Source organism: Misgurnus anguillicaudatus, chromosome 19 (genome assembly GCF_027580225.2).
Source record: "Misgurnus anguillicaudatus chromosome 19, ASM2758022v2, whole genome shotgun sequence".
Lineage (NCBI taxonomy): Eukaryota > Metazoa > Chordata > Actinopteri > Cypriniformes > Cobitidae > Misgurnus > Misgurnus anguillicaudatus.
In genome coordinates, this window is record NC_073355.2 from 6,300,898 (window position 1) to 6,320,514 (window position 19,617).

Genomic DNA, 19,617 nt, shown 5'->3' on the forward strand with positions numbered 1-19,617 from the left:
CTGTCTCGTATAACTACTCGTCTTAAATAGGAAAAACGTTGATGTGTTTGGTCACTTCTAACTTTATCTCTAAATGGTACCATTGAATGAATGGGGCTAAGCTAAATGCTATCGAAGCGTCGCAGCGCGCTCCAGCGCTTACGTGCACGCACACAGATGATAGAGGGATGTATCAACAATTCTTAGTTAAGGTAATAACATATTTTAATATTGAAAATGAGTAGAATATTCCTTTAACGCGTTATTAACGCATTTATTTTGACAGCCCTAATATTTATTTTAGCCTTTTTATATGGTATTTTTATGACTATTAATCACAACGGATATAAAGATCAGGGGGGGGGGGGGTAAATCCCCTCAGCCCCCCCAGCAAATCGCACCCTATACCATCAAGTAGCAATGAATTCCTGTAAATTCATCCAATATTTCCATTAATCAATCAGATTGAATCTTTAACAGTATCTTACTAACCTATCATTTCAGTTTTCAGAAATGTTGATACAGAACCAACAAAAGATTAATCAATCAGGAACACATTACTTTCCTCTCATTCACTTTCTCTCTCCTCTGTAGGTGGTACGGGACGTTTTGTTGCTGGGCCACAGACAAGCCTTTGCCTGGGTTGATGAGTGGATTGGTAAGTTCGGCATTGACCATTTGCGTACAAAACCTTTCCTTCAAATTACTTTCTATTCATTGCTTTATGACTGATTTTGTGTTGACTCCTGATGACTAACAAACCCTTACGGATGCAAATGGATTTCTTGATCTATAGCTATTATTGCATGAAAGAACAAACTGAAAGAAGTTCAAGATGTTCTTCGCAATCTTGTCAAAGACCTTGAACGTTGAACTCTTTCTTGAAGTTGAAAGTTCTAATTAAGTTTGAAATTTGATTCGATTGAATTTGATGTTTCTTTGCATGTTCTTTTAAAGACATGACGATGGAAGAGGTTAGAGAATATGAACGAGCCACTCAGGAAGCCACCAATAAGAAGCTGGGGACCTTTCCCCCGGCTATTTCCATCAGCGAGACGCCCCTGCCGGCGTGTGCTCGTAGCGGACCGTCCAGTGCGCCCTCTACACCCCTGTCCACAGAGGCCCCAGACTTCCTCCCCGTGCCCAAGGACAGACCACGGAAGAAGTCTGCTCCAGAGACTCTGACTCTACCCGACCCGGTGCGGAGAGACTCCGGCTTCCGCCTTCCAAGCCTGTTTTCTTGGGGTTCCAGCTCCCCACAACCCGAGTGATCCATAGTGCCACGTTTTTGACAATAGCCCCCAAGTAAATGTCAAGAGAATTATACAGTTGCCCAAACACACACGCGCGCACACACACACACAGAGTGGCTTATGAACATGTGCAAGCTCATGTTTTATGCCAAGTTCATTTACAATAGGCCAAAAAGTGCTTTCTGACAAAACTGCAGATCAATGGTAATTATATCTCAGGAGCTGACATTTCTCTGTTTTCGTTTTTCTTACCGCTGAGCCATTTTCCTCCAGATGTCGAACACTGTAATATGAAGGATTTATAGTGATTGTTGATTTGCCGTAGTGACGTATCTAATGATAGCTCTGCTCAGTCAATATAGTTCAGTCGTGATATTTTGTTAAACCCTTACCTCAGGCTTCTAGATTTTTCAATCGAAACGAATGGATTATACACGTACTGTAAATATCTCATCATTTATAGGAATGTAAAGTCAATTTGATAGCCGTTTTACTATGCTCATGTCTTTAACTTTGATCTGTCCCATTCCCGTGGGCTCTGAAAACCAGTTAAGCCCAGTTCTACTGTAGTACTTTTGCTTGGTCTGTTAGTGGACGGTAGAAACTGGCACTCGTCTGTACATAGTTTATCTTCATGATATATTGGTTAGTTTGAGGAGCATCTGCCATGTAATTGATAACCCTGTTCTTTATATATGTTATGTTCATGGTTTGCTTTATTGTCTTGCATTATTATCCATGTATAGTAAATGAAAACCTTAATGAATGCTTGGTTGCATTAGAATGTTGTGTAATGAACATGCTGTAAGGAACGTGTGCTGCTGCTGGCCAATGTACACTATGTAAATTGAAAAGCTTTTGCCTGTACTCTTGCTGGTTCATGCATATCAGTTTCGAACACTTTTCTATAGCATTCAGAAATGCACATGCCAATTCTTGGGAAATCATTGCTGTTGATGTCAACTTCCATTGTGAAATTAAAGCATTTGCTATCTATTTGGATTTCTGCTTTATTCAGACTTTATTCTTTATCTAGTCGTAGCAAGGCTGTCCAATTGTTATTTATGTTAAATGGCATTTTAATGTGAAATGTGTGTTAGTGCGAGAGCGATAGAGAGGGATACTCAGGTCTTAAACTCAAGTGCACCAGAAATGTTGAAATACTGATAATATACTTTGAAAGGTTGCTTTGATACCTTCAATAATTCAGATGGCATATAAAACCATTTTGACTTTGAATGGCGTAGACCAATGAAACTTTACTAATGTCAGTAGTCTATTTATTTAAAATATTTAATAGTAATTCATTCATTCAAATTATATTGTGGAAAACAGGAAGTGTCTAATGCTATAACTTAAATTTAATTTTCCAATAATTCCTACACCTAACATTTTATATTCCTTATGGTCCATTTATAATAAAAATAACATTTTAACCCAAATTCAGGATCATGGCATAACCCTTTACAATTAAACTAAGACAAAATCAAAACAAAATCCAGAAATTAAAATATGCAGGACCCCATTCTGTTATAGAGATTTTATCAAAAACCACAATTTGGTGAAAAAATATCTTCTCTACCCTTAAAATGGTTTAATCTGATCAGTGACAAACTTCAGGGAAAGCCAATGAAATTGTAAGTCCCACCTTCAGCTTTTTGAACAGAACCAATCAGAGTGAGACGGCCGCTGAAGTTCATATTGAAGTTTACAGCGGTGTGAAAGAGCAAAATACTGACTGACTGCGGGATGTTAGGAGAGCTGTTGTAACTATTTTATCCTTTAAAACTCATCTTTGAGCATCATATGCAATGGTAATTTATTACACCCTTGCCTTATTCTGCATAAGTGGATCTATGAATATTTAAATTAGTCTCCTCCTCCACTTTATCACATTAGCTCAGACCATAGATATGAATATGCAAATTATTCGCACCAGCTCACACCATAGATATTTATGTACATTCCACCATAGATATGTAAAAAGGCTAGATGTGTTACGACGGAGTCTCTATCACATGGCGGCCATCTTACCCCAGGCAGCTTGCTCACTCGTAGCATTGAGTTTTAATGGTACAGGTACTTTTAAATGACTATAACTTGCTTAATTGTCTACCAATTTTCAAACGGTTTGGTTTCTTACAAACGGTATCAACGTGGCTATAATTCTGGATGCTTTAACATGTTTCATAAAAAAAAAATTGGTATAAGTATGCGGTGTCATAGGTACATCTTTGACGTTTATAACAAACTAAACCGTTTGAAAATCGGTAGAAAATTAAGCAAGTTATGGTCATTTAAAAGTATCTGCACCATTAAAACTCAATGGCTTTGAGTAAGCGAGCTGCCTGTGGTTAGATGGCCCCCAAATGCGGATGTTCCACTCAATTGGCCAGCAGTGCGGCGAGACATCTAGCCTTTATACATATCTTTGCATTCCACATTCAGCAGTTCCAGACACTGATGGTTTGTACATATGTGAACTGCATGATTGCAGCTTATTATCTATTATCTTACCTTATTATCTTATCTATTTTTGCTTATTGTTAACAGGTTAGTTAGAGCATTTACTGTACCATGACTGTACCGGTGCGCTCCTCCGGTGACATCGGAGAATACTCAGCGCAAAAGAGACGGGGTTTTTACCTATGAGTTGTCTTGAATAGCACACTGGTAAAAGTACACGACGCATGTCACAGGTATGACCTGTACAGACCTGCCGGCTGTTGATGTGATTTATTACAGTCAAGAAAACATGAATATACAACACACTGTGAATGGATACAAGTATTAGCTTTATTTAATAATATTATATCGTACCATAATACCTTCATTAAAACGATTAGTAATTCAAGTGGTTTCATTTTTACACTTGAGTCTTTTTTTATTTTTATTTTTATTGCATGTTCACTAAACATTACATTAAAGAAAACATACAACATTACATAACATGGGGAGACGCATAACCTTACTACATTAACATACATATTTTACACAAAGAGAGAGAAAAAAAGATACATTTCCTGTACAAAGCCACATGAACCAGATCATCATATTGAGTCTACATTTACTTTTCAGAAAATGTACTTCTGTTTGATTTTTAATAATTTTAGATAATCTTGAGGCCCCCTATTGGACCCAGGCCCACTGGTTGAAAAACACTGCACTAAGGCAATGCACAACATAGTATAACAAAAAAGTTTAATAGCATTTTAGTAATAATATTTCAGTAATGGCATTTTAATAATATTGACTTAGCAATTTATTTAGTAACGGTAATAATGTTATGCATATTATTAGACAGTGAAACGGTTGTTGTCGCGGACTTTTATTTTGAAACGGATACAAAATTAAAGGACTTTAATTGTGAAAGTGTGTTTTTGACTACTCTCGTGAAATGAAATCCGCACAAAGGTTTTGTTGAAGCGCTGTCATATAATATCGAAGAAAGAATGATAACGCAGGTCCTATCACGAGCATTTTACATTCAGTGTCTGTGCTATTAATTCATAAGTTAAATGCTCATTTGTCACCGTTGTGATCTTCACGACGGTTTTATTAAACACACGCCATGGCTGAGCATTACCGCAAAGCTCAACACAGAGAGCAACATCATCCTGAAACTGTTTATAAACGATCCAGAGATCTCAGTGTCGATTATAACACAGATAAGCGACACAGATCTTCAGCTGAAGATCGTCACAGATGTGCTTTGACTCTGTCCACACACAGGCAGCAGTATGAGAGGAATTTCCCAGTATATAAACAGCCCGTGGAGGTGGGCGGCTTCTCTCTGGACTCTCACAGAAACTTCTTCAATGATTACAGACAGATGAGATATTATGTTCAGCCCAGAAAAAGCCCAAATTTCAATTTAAGAGACGGATACAACGACCGTTTCGTTAAAAGAGATGATGGAGTGAAAGAGAAGCTTGATCACCTGCTGAAGTGGATCTTGGCAAACAAAGATCAAATCCAAAGCAGAAACCAAACCTCCTCGTCCAGCTGGTAATATGCCCCGTACTTTATAAACGATACACATCCTGATGTCTTTGAATTTAAAGTGTCACACTGTTACATTTCTGTGTTTTTTTCTGTAGGGATTGTAAAAGTAAAACTCTTCTGTCTTGCTTTTTAATAACAGTAAAAGTAATTTATAAACCTACTCAAACCAACAAAATTGAGTTGATTGTAATACATGGCAAGGCAAGTTTATATATAAAACTCACTCTTACTCGAAGAACATGTGCTTCACATAGAAATTATATACAGAAAAATAAAGAATTATAGAGATACAATAAACACCTTTTAAAGGTAACGTTAATTGTTCAAAATCACAATAAAAGCTACAAAAATAAAGTTGCATAAGTTGAAAATGTGTATTTAAAGGTGCAGTGTGTAAATTTTAGCGGCATCCAGTGGTGAGGTTGCGAATTGCAACCAACAGCTCAGTCCACTGCTCACCCCTCGTTTTGAAATACATAGAGAAGCTATGGTAGCCACCACTGCAAAAACATGTAATTGACGGAGACAACTTATTAAAAAAAAGTTTGTCCGTTTAGGGCTTCTGTAGAAACATGGCGGCACAAAATGGCGACTTCCACGTAAGGGGACCCTCTGTGTATTAGGGCTGGGTATTGTTAGCAATTTCACAATTCGATTCGATTTCGATTCTTGATGCTTCGATTCAATTCGATTCGATTCAATTCAATATTGATTTACTTCCTTCGATTCAATAATAAGTAAATACACAAGCAATTAAGTACCCGAGTATATTTTTAAATAATGTGTGTAGTATTACTAATGTTCAGAGGTGGAAAAAGTACTAAAATATTTTACTTAAGTAAAAGTAAAGTTACTGGTCTAAAAATCTACTCAAGTAAAAGTAAAAAGTAAATCATTAAAAAGTTACTTTTTTTTACAGCGGGGAGAGGTGGAGGATTTTAGTATAGTTCAAAAACGACAAGGGAATACAAATCTCAAACTAGTTATTTTTAATTGTAGGAACATCTTTACAAATAAAGTGCAATAACAAAAAGTTAATAAAATAAAAAGCTTTTTTAAACTAAGAAACATTTAAGGAATTATTTAATGATTTTACATGTGAGTTATGCACTTTTGAAGGTGGTCAGCAGCTTGTAAATACAATCACTATAGTAAGGTTGTAATTGATGTATTGCTGGTAACATACATAATTTTATTAAACTATATATCTAGTTTAAATGAGTATATAATAAGATGAGCGCCATGTCATACTTTTGACACGTTTATTGTCTTCTAGCGTCCCTGACCTGGGTACCTGATGTCAGACCTTTATTCTCTCTCTCTCTCTCTCTGCAATGTCTAATGAGCTGCGCATTTTCGAGGACGTTCTGAAGTTGTGTTTGACTTGACGCGAAGCTGCTAGACTGCGATGGATAATGCGCATTGTATTAAAAACGCGTCATGCAAATGAGCATTAAACCCCGGTCTGCAATTTCGTACTCGAGAGCATGAATCTTACCTTTCATAGGAATGAAACACTCGCTTCGCGTCAGTGGAAAGTGGTCGCTTAAATATGACCAGGGGTTTCTTTCATAAGATTTGAACTGAGGCGGGTCTACATTAGCGCGCGCCTGTCTCGTCCGTCTCCATGGTTCTTTTTGCGCGTTCCCCCGCCCATCAATCATCCATTGCGCGTCTTTATCACCTTGCTTTAAAAAAATATACTCTGTAACGGATATGATTTAAAATGTAGCGAAGTACAATACTTCAAACAAAACATACTTAAGTAAAAGTACAGATTTTAAAAACTACTCAAAAAAGTAAAAGTACACAAAAAACTACTCATTTACAGTAACGTGAGTAAATGTAATTTGTTTCTTTCCACCTCTGCTAATGTTTGATCACGTTGATGGTGCAGGCTTGAAAGAAGTGCTGCTGTTTGCCATCTTTGATCTTTCTGTTTTGATATAGCGCGTCTTGTACAAGGCTGAACGCTCTCACTAGAGTGTTGCCCACAGCGCCGCCACTGGCCGGGGGGGGCTGAATCGATTCATAGAATTTGATGAATCGATATTGAATTGAGAAACAAATAATTGCAATGCATTGATGAATCGATATTTTTACCCAGCCCTACTGTGTATGTAGATAAAAACGTCTCATTCGAAGGTAATAAAAACATAACGGTTTATTATAAAAAGGTCTTTATACACCCCTGATAATATAGTTATGTATATTATTTTGCATTTCTGTCAAGAGATCCTTCTAAAAATTACACACTGCACCTTTAATGTCCGTGTAAAGTCAGATATTAAATGTGTTCTCTTGTCACACCACATAAAAATGTGTTTTAACCACCAAAACAAATGTAAGTGTATAATAAAGCTATCAAATTCTTAAACGCTGGAGCCGTGTCCACTGTCTGCGCTGAAACCATGCCCACTTGACATCTTTTCGACTTTCAAAAACCCAGCGTGCCACACTTGCGGTCTTTGCACTTGACCAGTACTGAGGCCCTGTCCCACATTGCACACTCCGGACCTGGTCCTCCTCAGAGTCCACACTTTGATGACATCATGTAGTGCAGACTTCAGGGACCCTTGATGCGAGTCCACGTGGATGCACCGGAGTCAGACTCCAGTGTCACACCCGAAATAGAAAGAGAAGTTGCCCGTCAGTGTGAACTTCTCCCTTCCATCGTCTGATTGGTGTGATTGCTCTTTCGCAAGGACTTCTGGGTTGGTAAAGTGCGTGAAGCCTACTGCATCAAGGGGGCAAAGGGGGGCGCTGATGAGCACACTTTGAAGCATAAAAATGACAGATGGGACAACCTACAGATTCGTAGACTAATCGATCACGCGCAATTTAAGGCCACGAGACCGAAAGTCAACATGAAGTGCGCCATTTGGAAGAGGGCCATGAAGTATTTCCTGTATTTTGCCCAAGTGTTCTAGTAGACGTGAAGATCAAGGATTTGACTTTATTTTTTCTTGTTAAATATTTCGGGGTTTTAATGCATTTGATAATAGAGAATAAAATTTATACAGAGAGTAAGTGATGCTTCATCTCATCCATCCTTAACTAAGAGGGTGGCGACAACACACCAAACGTAAAACATCCCTTTCCTTACTCTAGATTACTTGCGGGATTTAACTTTGTGTCATGCGAATTTTGCGCTGGAGTTGAATATTTTCAACTTTCACGAAGGCGCGTTTGAGGCAAAAAGTGCATGTTTTCGCGGCAATTGTGCCGCCCAATTCAAATCATTTGTATCGCCCTGTGCGAGTTTGCGTCTTTGCATTGACTTTGTATGTAATCTACTATCGCAAATCGTTGAATTTGCGTTTAGTGTGTACGCCCCATAAGACGTGAAGAAAAGAAACGAGGATGCACAAATAATGCTAAATACACCAAACGCAAAACATCGCGTTCCTAGCTCTAGATTACTTGCGGGATTTAACTTCGTGTCATGCGAATTTTTCGCTCGAGTTGAATATTTTCAACTTTAACAAAGATGCGTTTGAGGCGAAAAGTGCGTGTTTTTGCGGCAATTGCGCTGCCCAATTCAAATCATTCGCATTGCCCTGTGCGAGTTTGCGTCTTTGCATTGACTTTGTATGTAATCTACTCGCGCAAATTGTTGAATTTGCGTTTAGTGTGTACGCCCATAAGACGTGAAGGAAAGAAAACGAGGATGCACAAATAATGCTAAATACACCAAACGTGAAACATTGCGTTCCTAGCTCTAGATTACTTGCGCAATTTAACTTCGTGTCATGCGAATTTTTCGCTCGAGTTGAATATTTTCAACTTTCACGAAGACACGTTTGATGCGAATAGTACACGTTTTCTTGGCAATTGCGCTGCCCAATTCAAATCATTCGCATCGCCTCCTGCGAGTTTGCATCTTTGCATTGACTTTGTATATAATCTATGCGCGCAAATCGTTGAATTTGCGTTTAGTGTGTACGCCCAATAAGACGTGAAGCAAAGAAACGAGGATGCCCAAATAATGCTACATACACCAAACGCAAAACATCGCGTTCCTAGCTCTAGATTACTTGCGGGATTTAACTTCATGTCAGGCAAATTGTTCGTCTGAGTCGAATATTTTCAACACATTTGAGATAAATAGCCCGTGTTTATCCAATTTGCGTCATGCGGATTGCCCCGCGCCAGTTTGTATCTTTGCTGCGATTTTGTATGTAATCTACGCGCCCAAATTGTTGAATTTGCACTTGGTGTGTACGCCCCATAAGAATTAAGAACCTGAAGAGATGCTCGTGTCACGATTCTGTTAGGGGCGGAGCCATGCTCAGTGGCTCCAGTGCTTCATTGAGCCACTGTTTTAGCCTCGCCAAAATAATCCTGAACACAAAAATGTGGAAAAACTGTTTAACGGTGTAACTTCACAATTCAATACTACATAGTTCACAATCTTTGAATGTGTTTCAGCATTACATTTCTAACATTATAATGTGTGCAGAAACAATTATCTTAAATGACTTTATGAAAGAATAAAAATAAGGAACTCTGTTTGCAGTGTTTTAGGTGTGGATTTCGTGACATGGAGAGGACACTTAACCAAACTCTTGACCACTCCGTACGAGACTCAAGAGGGATGGCTGCTGGCCGCATCCAGGTTTAAAGATACCATCTACATCAGTGAGGTGGAAACGGAGACGGCGAGGATAAACCGAGAGCAGCGCTCGGAGCGACATGAGGAAATGATGTACTGGGGATACAAGTTTGAGCAGTACATATGCGCAGGTTTGAAAAGATCTGCTATTCTCTACTATCAGACTCTTGATATGGTGGGGCATAAAGTTTATTGACCGTTTGCTTCTGTTTTAAGATGATGTGGACGGGACTCCAGATCCAGGAGGAGTCGTGAACACAAACGAAGCGTTTTGTACGGTGGTGCAGACTCGTCTAGCCGAACACAAGCTGCTCTTCTCTGGAGAAGTGGACTGTCGGGTTAAAGACCCCGAAGCTCCTCCCGCTCCGTCCTGTTACGTGGAGCTCAAGACCTCAGCGGAGATCTGCACCCCGAAACAGCGCAGCAACTTCCACAGGTGAGACTTCAAAACATATCAATGGAGTTATGAAGTCATATAATAGTTCAAAAGAAATGTAAAATTCACTGAAAAAATCTTACAAACATATTATTCATATATGAAAGGTTTTAAATATAGACATGATAGCAGCACTGTGACTGAATGTGTTTTTATTCATTAAATGTTTTTGCTGAAGATACAAGTTGCTGAAATGGTGGGCACAGTCATTTCTTCCTGGAGTGCCACAGATAGTCGCTGGATTTCGGGATCATGAAGGGGTGGTGGTGTCTGTGGAGACGTTTCAAACTTCTAAAATATCACAACTGATCAAGGTATGTTAAAAACAAAATTAATCTTAAACTTTCATTTTCTATTAATTAAATATAGCACAACACAAACAGGATCATTTACCTCCCAATAAAGGATTACACTACTTTCATTAAAAGCATCCCGATAATTTACTCACCCCATGTCATCCAAGATGTTTATGTCTTCTCCATATAGTGGACCCCAACGTTTTACAGTTTTAATGCAGCTTCAAAGGGCTCTGCATGATCCCAACCGAGGCATAATGGTCTTATCTAGTGAAACGATCATCATTTTCACCAAAAAATAAAATAAATATGTACTTATGTACAGCGGGCAAAAATAAATATTTGACACATCAGTATTTTCATCAGTAAGTGGTAGGGGTGTGACGAGACACTTAATCCACGAGACGAGACGCGAGATTGGGTTCACGAGAACGAGACGATATTTTGTACACTTTTTTATCTTCAATGATAAAATAAATGAATAAGAAACTGAAATCATGTCATTTTTAAATGTTTTAACTAATCAAGGACTGTCCCTAACAATTATTTTGCTAACTGATAATGAAGTCATTTGTTATTTTGGGGTAATAAAAATAGACCCAAGTGAGGAGTAGCCTTTAAAATTACATAATAACGAAGATGCAATAATAAATGGTTCAAATAAAGTATTAAAACCAAGTTACTTTAAACAACATTACATTAACAAACACATTACATTTGGGTCCTATAAATAAAAAGCATTATGTATGTATTATAACAAATGCCTGCAGGGGGCGATAGTGGACTCGTCTCGCGGACTCTTTCTTCACTTTCACTTTAGACGGAGAGAAGCGCTTATTTTTAACCAAAAAATGTTTAAACCCATTTAAATATTTAATATATGTCCATTTCTTTACACTAGAAATGATACAGCCACTGTCACTTAGCAAGAACATGCAGACATAAAATCTTGTGTGAGGGTTTATACTGCTGAGACTTCACATCTGACACTGATTAACAGACAAACACAACGCGTCTCAGACTTCACACGAGTTCCCAAACGAACATTATTGAAAACCCAAACACTGTAAAAGACAGAATATAATGTATGCACTGTAAAAGGTTCAAACAGAAAGCTGCATCCTCCGGAGGTCGCATATGCAGACCGCATACGTCATCAAGGTTTATTTTAGTTAATTATCTGAGCATTACATTCGCAAGTCGTGAGCATATTAGCTACAACAATTTGCGATTAACTAAATAATTAGTAAACTTTATAATTGTTAATATTCTCTAATAAGACAGTCTTTACGAAGTAAATGCAGTTTAAAAATGCGACCTCCGAAGGATGCAGTCTTTTATTTGAGAAACGGCCAGGATTTCACCTCCACAAGAAATCTCGCGAGACGCATTTAAGTCGCATGAGATCTCGTCACACCCCTAGTAAGTGGGCTATTGACACAAAATTTCCACCAGATGTAGCCAAGTATTGAATTCATAAAAAGAAATCAGAACATTTAAGTATACAAGTTGAGTCATAATAAATAAAGTGAAATGACACAGGGAATAAGTATTAAACACATGAAGAGAACAAGGTGCAAAATGGCATAGAAAGCCAGGAGATCACCTGAAATCTGTCAGTATTGAGAGAGAGAAACCCTGCCCCCTATCATTATTAATTGATATCAGCTGCTTTAGTCCTAATTGATGGGCTATAAAGGCTTCTCATTACCCAGGAGGCACACAGAAAAGACTTCATGATGGGTAAAAGCAAAAACTCTCTCAAGATCTTCGTAATCTCATCGTTGAATGGGAGAAATGATTATAGGCGCATTTCCAGAATGCTGAATGTTCCTATGAGCACTGTGGGGGCCATTCAAAAAATTTCAAAAAATGTAATTTCTCTATTGAACAAAGAAAGACATCAACATCTGGGGTGAGTCAATTATCCAAATTAGTTTTATGAAAGAGGAGTAATCCTTTACGTAATGCTTATGTTTAAGGGTTTGTTTCAATACCTTACCCTACAGATGATCTACTGAAGAAATGCTTGTCTATAAAGAGCCACTAACAATACAGAGATGCCTTTATTCTGTAGAATGAGTTTAACTGCTGGAAGCCCACAGTCTGTATGAATTTCTGCAGCGATTTCTTGTCCTTTGTCAAATCAGTTGTTAAAGAAGACGACCCGAGGTAAGATGAAAATATTTTTAGATCTACTATCGACTTACCAGTTTGTATTGCAGGGGTTTGACGGTTCTGTCATGTGCTTATTTTTCAGGTTGGTGTATCTGTTTGCATGGGATCCACACAGAGACGTGACCTACACGGTTCACAGAGACTCACAGTTTAACATCTTACCAGAGTGGTATGTGGAGGAAATGAAATGATGGGTCGCTCATCTAAACATTGACATACTGAGGACTTCAAACACAAATTATATCCAATACACACTTACAGATGTACAGAAAGTTTGTGCTTTCTTTTCAATGGTTTAATCCAACATGAACTCGAGCTTGAGAATGCGGCATGGTTTCATGTTTCTGTAAGTGTTTCGGTTTTGCTGCTTCAAGTATGTTTAAAGTAGTAACTTTATGTTGTCAATGCACATTTTTATAAGACTTAAGACATTTATCATTTTTATAACTTTAGCAAGGATAATATATAACTGTATCTTATACAAAGCTATCAGAAACATTTGCAGCGTGAATTTGTATGTAAATGGTTTGTAAAATTATTCTGGCACCAAGCAAGATTTTTTTAAATTTGATTTACACCAAAAAACAATGTATTCTTGTTTCGTGCTTTGGCTAAAAGACAACATATCATCCCAAAGAAGGACTTTCAACTAGATTTCCCAAATTACCTTTTATTAGCATTATTGCATCTCATTTAAACATGCTGAAAAAGTACAATCATGAAATAACACAAGTTATACAAATTAAAATACAAAACGTGCTATAAATTAAAGAAACCTAATGCACAAAGTATTACAGTATGTAAACCGTTTTACTTTTTAAGATTCTGTAAATAGTTTTATGATACAAAGCATGTGAGACTTCAGTAACTAATATAAGAAACAGCAGATTTAAGGCAAGCATGGTAAGTAAATACTCTTGGATTTTATTTCTGAGCCCTGTTGTTTTTAAAATGCCTCTCATGTATGCTAAATAACAATGCTTTTGTACAAATGTAATTAAACAAATAAATCAAATGTATAGAAACTGTAAAGTGTAACATTTTATTTGCAAACTGGCTTGAACAGCAGAGTAAACAACTGAGCGTAAAGGACAAACACACGGCAAAAAACACAATTTTTTCCGTATTTTTGACTTGTTTTCAGTACAAATCTTTTTTTTTTAAATCAAGATGCATTTTTGGAAGAAAATAAATCTGGTTTTTAGAAAAAAAGAAAAATTATATTTAAGTGAATTTGTGTTTTAAACAAGCAAAAAAATCTGCCAATGGGGTAAGAACAAAACTTGAAATAAGAAAAAAGTCACAAATTTAGCTTGTTTTAATCACAAATTCATTTAATCGTTTTTTTGTCTAAAAACTAGTTTTTTCTTGGGTCAGTTTGCTCATTATAAAAAGCATCTTGATTTACTAAGAAAGTCTTTTTTTTGCAGTGCATATTTCCTTTACAAGTTTTATATCACTCATCCTACTTTGCAATTATCGGCAAGAACCTAAATGTTTCCATGGTGTGGAAAAAACCTTGAACACATAAATATTATTTTTAGGTGAACCCCTTACATTTACAAAACCCTACACTTAATATTAATTTGCTTTGAACTAAAATTGCCAAGGGCTGTCACGATTATGTAATTTGTCTGACAGTTCATTGTCTAATAAAATTTGTCGATTATGACGATTAATTGCCTGTTTTAGGGCTTTGACGTTTAATTCTCATAGATTTTTTGTTCATGAATTTTTTTACACATTGTTGTGATTATTTAAATGAAATCCTTTGCAAGATTTACCAGGGAGTAAATATAATATAAAACATATTTAAAAAGTAATTATTTAATGAATAAATCTTTCAAAAACTGAAAATTCTTCATAAGAAATAAACACAATAAAGTGTCTGAAAAATATCAGAATATCAAAATAAACTGACTATAGCAGAACAGGCCTTAAATAGTAGCCAATCCTAGTAAGGTCATATTAGTACTGAACCACATGTCTGTAGTGGCTGCAAAAAAATCAATTCCTTGCAAATCCTTAAGAATAGCATCTAACTTTGGAATTGCTGTTTTGGAAATGTATGTTTCACCTTGCAATTCATACTGCTTATCAAAGTTTTGCAGCATTTCTTTAAATGCTGTTTTTTCACTGTATTAACTCATTCACCGCCATTGACGAGTTATCTCGTCATTTATGAGTTCATATTTAACTAATAAATATGCCTTTCTGGACGAATTTCAAAGTGAAAGTGTAATACCGCTTTTATCCACCAGATGGCGCCAAACCGAATGCATCAAAAACGGAAGTTAAAAAGATTTAATGATTTATTTTAACTGCCTTTATGTTTGATAGTTATTCTGAGTCTGATCTCTAACATAAATTCCTTTACAAAAACGCAATTTTTTAAGCTTTTTGCTCAAAATGTTGTATTTTGAAGAGAAATATCCATATTTCAATGGTTAAATTAAGTAGAAAAAGTAAATATATAATGAAACGTTTTTTCCCCAGTTTGTTTGTTTGTTTGTTTATTGTTTGTTTGAAAGCAGAGGGTGTGTTCTTTAATTTGATATAATTTGTATGTTTATATATTTATAGAAAATAATTTTTCCTGCAAGGAATTTTGTGAAAATATTGTTAAAATCACAAAAATGCAGGTGGGCAACTTTTCTCAAAAAGGCTGGCGGTGAATGAGTTAAATGGCTTTAATACATGAAGACAGCCATTAGATACGGTCTCGTTCATACAGATGCTACAGCTCCCCCTTGTGTTTTTCAGAGAGATGTGCAATCATTGCGGTGATCTAAAATCATGGCGATGAGGTCAAACAATCGCGATGAGACGATAATTTAATAATTGTGACAGCCCTAGCTATGATATTAAAATGTATTTCACATTCAGACAGAAACTTAAAAACATAAATTTGTTAAAAATTAAATGTTTGTATTCATAAACACCTTCAGTGTAAACTGTGTTAAACTGGGATCATACTACATTAACCCATGTTATATCAAAGTAGTAAGTGATGGGATATGTTAAGCTCTCCTCATTGAGGCTGTGCGTTATAGAGGTAGTATTTAGTTTCTCATTACTTTACATGGCTCGGTTTCTCAATGCTTGAGTTTTTTCTGGAGACCCATGAGTTTGAACGTGGCAGAAGTTATCTTCTCATACACCACAAACATGAGAGCTGCCGTCAATACTGTCTGGAGAAGCTTCGCCTCTAAACCTTTATATAACCCTAACAGTCCATGTCTCCTGTAAAAGACAAACATTGGTTTGAATCATTTTATTAGCTAGGAAATGAACAGTAAACTACAGCACTTCAAATAGACTTACTTGATTCGGTCCATTAGTAAAGATATCACATTCCTCACGCTGCCCGGCAGACCTCCTTTCCCATCTGATTTATACTGCCCAAACTGTTAAAAAAGCAACGAGAAATACTGTACAATCTCTTACTTGTGCATTTATAAAACACTGACGACAGTGGATGTTAGTTACCCTCAGGATAGCCTGAACCGTCTGCAGCGGATATGTTGCAGTTGTTGCAATGGCTTTAGCAATGGCACCAATGAGAAAGATCTCAAGTGATGATATCTGCACGTTCACATTAAAATTTTACTTGTATGCAATAGAAGCTAATATAGCACTGGCATCTTTTCGACATGTACCTTTTTGCCTCCGCGTCCTGCTTTCCGTTTCATAGCCTCGTAAAACATGAACTGAACCGCGGGGTTGAAGACCAACACGAGAGACGGCAGAGTCCCGTTCCACAGAGTTCCCACCCCCTCGTTGGCTATAATCTGGGAGAAGGCATCTTTAAAACGGACACGGCAATGAGACGTTATTTGTTTCTGTCAGCAGTTTTGTTATTAAATGTACCGTATGAATACCAAAAGCATGCATTTTCCACTGTGCTACAGTAGGAAAAAATGGAGCAAATGTTTGTTTGGATTCGATACCTCAACATATTAATGAGTGTTTAAGGGGTTCTGACCAAATATGCCCTTATAGTGGGTCTGATGGAGATCCTCGTTCCTAAACTTTGCACCCTGAAGCTTCAGCCGTGTGTTGACCACCCACATGGGAGTCGTCAGGAGAACATTAACCGCTCCTGAATGAAATAGGAAGATTAATAAATGATTGTGTTCGCTTAAAGCTTTAAACTGCAGACTGTAAAACATTTCAGTACCTGATATGAAGCCCATGAGCAAATCTTTGCCAGGTTTGGATCTGTCAGAGACCATCGCTTTCTTCAAGGTGTTAAAGGTGTAGAAATAAACAAAGTTAGAGCAGCACAGGCTGGAAATCACAGGGAACCAGCCACGATAAAGAGACGATCTGAAACACAAAGATGGGAGATGCAACCAAACGTACCCGAATACAGCATCAAAATCTGCCTCCATGAGCTTAAAGCAACCTGATCTCTCTCTGTACACTGGACACAATACTCACATGCCCTCCTCCTTTGCTATCTCAGCCAGAATGATGGGAGTGGACTTAGACTTCCGGCTTTCATCCACTGAACAGATGCAGGGAAATGCATAAATGACGTGTCCATTTACATTACATCTAAAACCTTATTTTAACAGACACATTGTAATAATCGGAGTTTAAATTAGGCCGAGGCTGTCCGGGGCTGAGTCCCGGCACATTGGCTAAATGGGATTTATAGTGATCTGACTATAGTAATTGTTTACTTTATAGTAATTTTATTGTATTTATATTATTATTTTTTTTATTATTATAGTAATTGTATTTACTAACTGCTGACCTAAGGTCAGCATATGGAATGTCTTTGGCTAAGACATGTTGCTGATATCTTGTACATTTTCTTGTGAACTTCTGGGGCATCTTATGCCTGTAATTTGTCACTGAGGTTGTATGATTCGTTTAACTTTTATCATTTAATGGAAATTCAGATGGTCTTTTTAAAATATTTTGGGTCAACCTATTGTATAGCTTCAAAGCTGAAATTTATCAAATCCTATCAGATGTCACACACCAGTGGTTTTGTCGTCATCAGTATTAAACATGTTACCCCTTGATTTTTTATTTATTCTCAGTAGAAATATTATTAATTTCAACAATTGTTTTAATTTCAAAAATTCTATTGTGAATATAATTATAAACATATTTCCATATATGAGTAAACACAAAGTAAAAAGCAAGTAAAATCATGTGAAAAAAATACAAATGTAACACTAAAATGCCTAAAATATTTTTTCCTTATGTGACCAATTTTACCCTTAAATTTTTACCCTCTAAAATGTGGAAAAGGTTCATGCTCATCCCATTTATTTAAAAAATATAACAAACTTTTATTATGGTTAACATTTATGACATCAAAAATTTAATTAAGAATTATAATTAAGTATATTTTGATTTATTAAAGGGGACATTTCACAAGATGTTTTAAGATGTCAAATAAATTGTTGGTGTCCCCAAAGTACATATGTGAAGTTTTAGCTCAAAATACCACATAAATAATTTATTATAGCATGTCAAAATTGCCACTTTATAGGTGTGAGCAAAAATGTGCAGTTTTTGGGTGTGTCCTTTTACATGCAAATGAGCTGATTTCTGCACTAAATGGCAGTGCCATGGTTGTATAATGCAGATTAAGGGGTGGTATTACTATATTAAGATCCCCTTCTGACATCACAAGGGGAGCCACATTTCAATGACATAATTTTTACATGCTTGCAGAGTTTAGTTTACCAAAACTAAGTTACTGGGTTGTTCTTTATGACATTTTCTAGGTTGATAAAAGCACTGGGGACCCAATTATAGAACTTAAAGATGAAAAAAGTCAGATTTTCATGATATGTCCCCTTTAACAAAACCTTTTGTATAGACTATTACGTTATAAACTTTACAAATGCCATCTGATTCGTAACAACTATTGATATTTTTCAGTCTCATACAGTGACAGTACAGAAGACAGTATGATGATGCAGTGACGATAACTCACCTTGAAGTCTGATTCTGGCTGTGTCCAGAGGGAAAAACACAGTCATTGCTGTAACACTGCCCTTTGGGACAAAAACAGCATTCTTTAACAAATATCATTCACAGACGCTGACTTTAAATCAACGAGACAGCCAGTATTGTATAATTAGATAATGCGTCAGTGTTTCCTCACCATAGCACCTGCAACAGCATGCACGAGTGTTTCATATGACAGCAGACCGACTGAGCTGCTGCTGTCTGACATCTCTTAGTTCTTGTTTTTTTTAGTCTTAAATAAAACAGATTACTGTCTCTTGCGTGACCCAAATCACCCACAACCAAAAACAAAAACTTAATTCAAATACAAGGTTTCACGTTTATTTGTAGAACATCCGCATTCAAATGTATCGGCTCAATATATAATTCTTCGCACTGAGTCTTCTTTGATTCACGCAGCTCGTTACCGCCTCTACAGGTGAAGCGAGGTAATGCGTTTAAATAGTAATGGTCGCTTTCGAAGCACTGCTTCAGAGGCTTCGAAACTTTTACGAATCTTTTGTTTCGAATCAATCGGTTCGGAGCTTGTTTCAAACTGGCCAAGTCACGTGATTTTAGCAAACAAGGCGAGATGATCACAAATGACCAGAATTATCTAATATGGTTAGGATCAGTTTTATTATGCAAGTTCATAAAACATTCATCCTTCTGACTAATAACACTACCATTTTGTTTACTTTTTGTTTATAGACAGATTGTTTATAGACAGACAAAAATGTGCATAATTAAAAGGGGAGTTCGTTTTAAAGATTTGTTTGCCCTAAAAAAATAAAAATAAAACTATTACAGAAAATTCTAATGGTTTCCATTAAAATACCAATAGGAACCATTAGCTTTTACCATTAAAACCACTACACT

At 36.7% G+C, this 19,617-nt stretch overlaps 3 protein-coding genes across 4 annotated transcripts in view; 2 read left to right on the forward strand and 1 right to left on the reverse strand.

The window, feature by feature from the left end:
- Positions 1-2,228, forward strand: part of pitpnc1a (phosphatidylinositol transfer protein cytoplasmic 1a) — a 114,311-nt gene extending 112,083 nt beyond the window's left edge. Inside the window, exons 8-9 of the mRNA XM_055184668.2 lie at positions 574-637; positions 937-2,228. Coding sequence (XP_055040643.1) covers positions 574-637; positions 937-1,250 — 378 coding nt within the window. The 3' untranslated portion in view covers positions 1,251-2,228. The remainder of the gene's footprint in view (positions 1-573; positions 638-936) is intronic.
- Positions 2,229-4,593: 2,365 nt separating this feature from the next.
- On the forward strand, positions 4,594-13,794 carry dxo (decapping exoribonuclease). Of its 2 annotated transcripts, XM_055185242.2 has the most exons (6): positions 4,595-5,240; positions 9,757-9,983; positions 10,069-10,288; positions 10,467-10,602; positions 12,662-12,756; positions 12,845-13,794. In XM_055185242.2, the coding sequence occupies exons 1-6, from the start codon at positions 4,804-4,806 to the stop codon at positions 12,951-12,953; spliced, it is 1,224 nt and encodes a 407-aa protein (XP_055041217.2). In that variant the 5' UTR covers positions 4,595-4,803; the 3' UTR covers positions 12,954-13,794. The 2 variants fall into 2 exon arrangements, with proteins under 2 accessions (XP_055041218.2, XP_055041217.2); XM_055185243.2 differs by lacking the exon at positions 12,845-13,794 and having other exon boundaries at positions 4,594-5,240; positions 12,594-12,716.
- Positions 13,795-14,198: 404 nt separating this feature from the next.
- On the reverse strand, positions 14,199-19,168 carry slc25a17l (solute carrier family 25 member 17-like). The gene is made up of 9 exons (XM_055185244.2): positions 18,896-19,168; positions 18,725-18,785; positions 17,206-17,272; positions 16,943-17,091; positions 16,748-16,864; positions 16,422-16,567; positions 16,252-16,347; positions 16,087-16,169; positions 14,199-16,005 (listed from the first exon to the last, which is right to left on the reverse strand). Exons 1-9 carry the CDS (start codon positions 18,965-18,967, stop codon positions 15,858-15,860), a joined length of 939 nt encoding a protein of 312 aa, XP_055041219.1. The 5' UTR covers positions 18,968-19,168; the 3' UTR covers positions 14,199-15,857.
- Positions 19,169-19,617: the final 449 nt, after the last annotated feature.

Bases quoted from the DNA above. Each gene is read 5' to 3' on its own strand.
- dxo (XM_055185242.2), top strand. From the start codon at position 4,804: ATGGCTGAGCATTACCGCAAAGCTCAACACAGAGAGCAACATCATCCT. The intron at 9,984-10,068 runs GTTTGAAAAGAT...TTCTGTTTTAAG, and splicing joins TGAGCAGTACATATGCGCAG to ATGATGTGGACGGGACTCCA. The intron at 10,603-12,661 runs GTATGTTAAAAA...TTTATTCTGTAG, and splicing joins AAATATCACAACTGATCAAG to AATGAGTTTAACTGCTGGAA.
- slc25a17l (XM_055185244.2), bottom strand. From the start codon at position 18,967: ATGTCAGACAGCAGCAGCTCAGTCGGTCTGCTGTCATATGAAACACTC. The intron at 16,568-16,747 runs GTCAGAACCCCT...TCCGTTTTAAAG, and splicing joins CCACTATAAGGGCATATTTG to ATGCCTTCTCCCAGATTATA. The intron at 16,170-16,251 runs GTAACTAACATC...CTTTTTTAACAG, and splicing joins CGGTTCAGGCTATCCTGAGG to TTTGGGCAGTATAAATCAGA.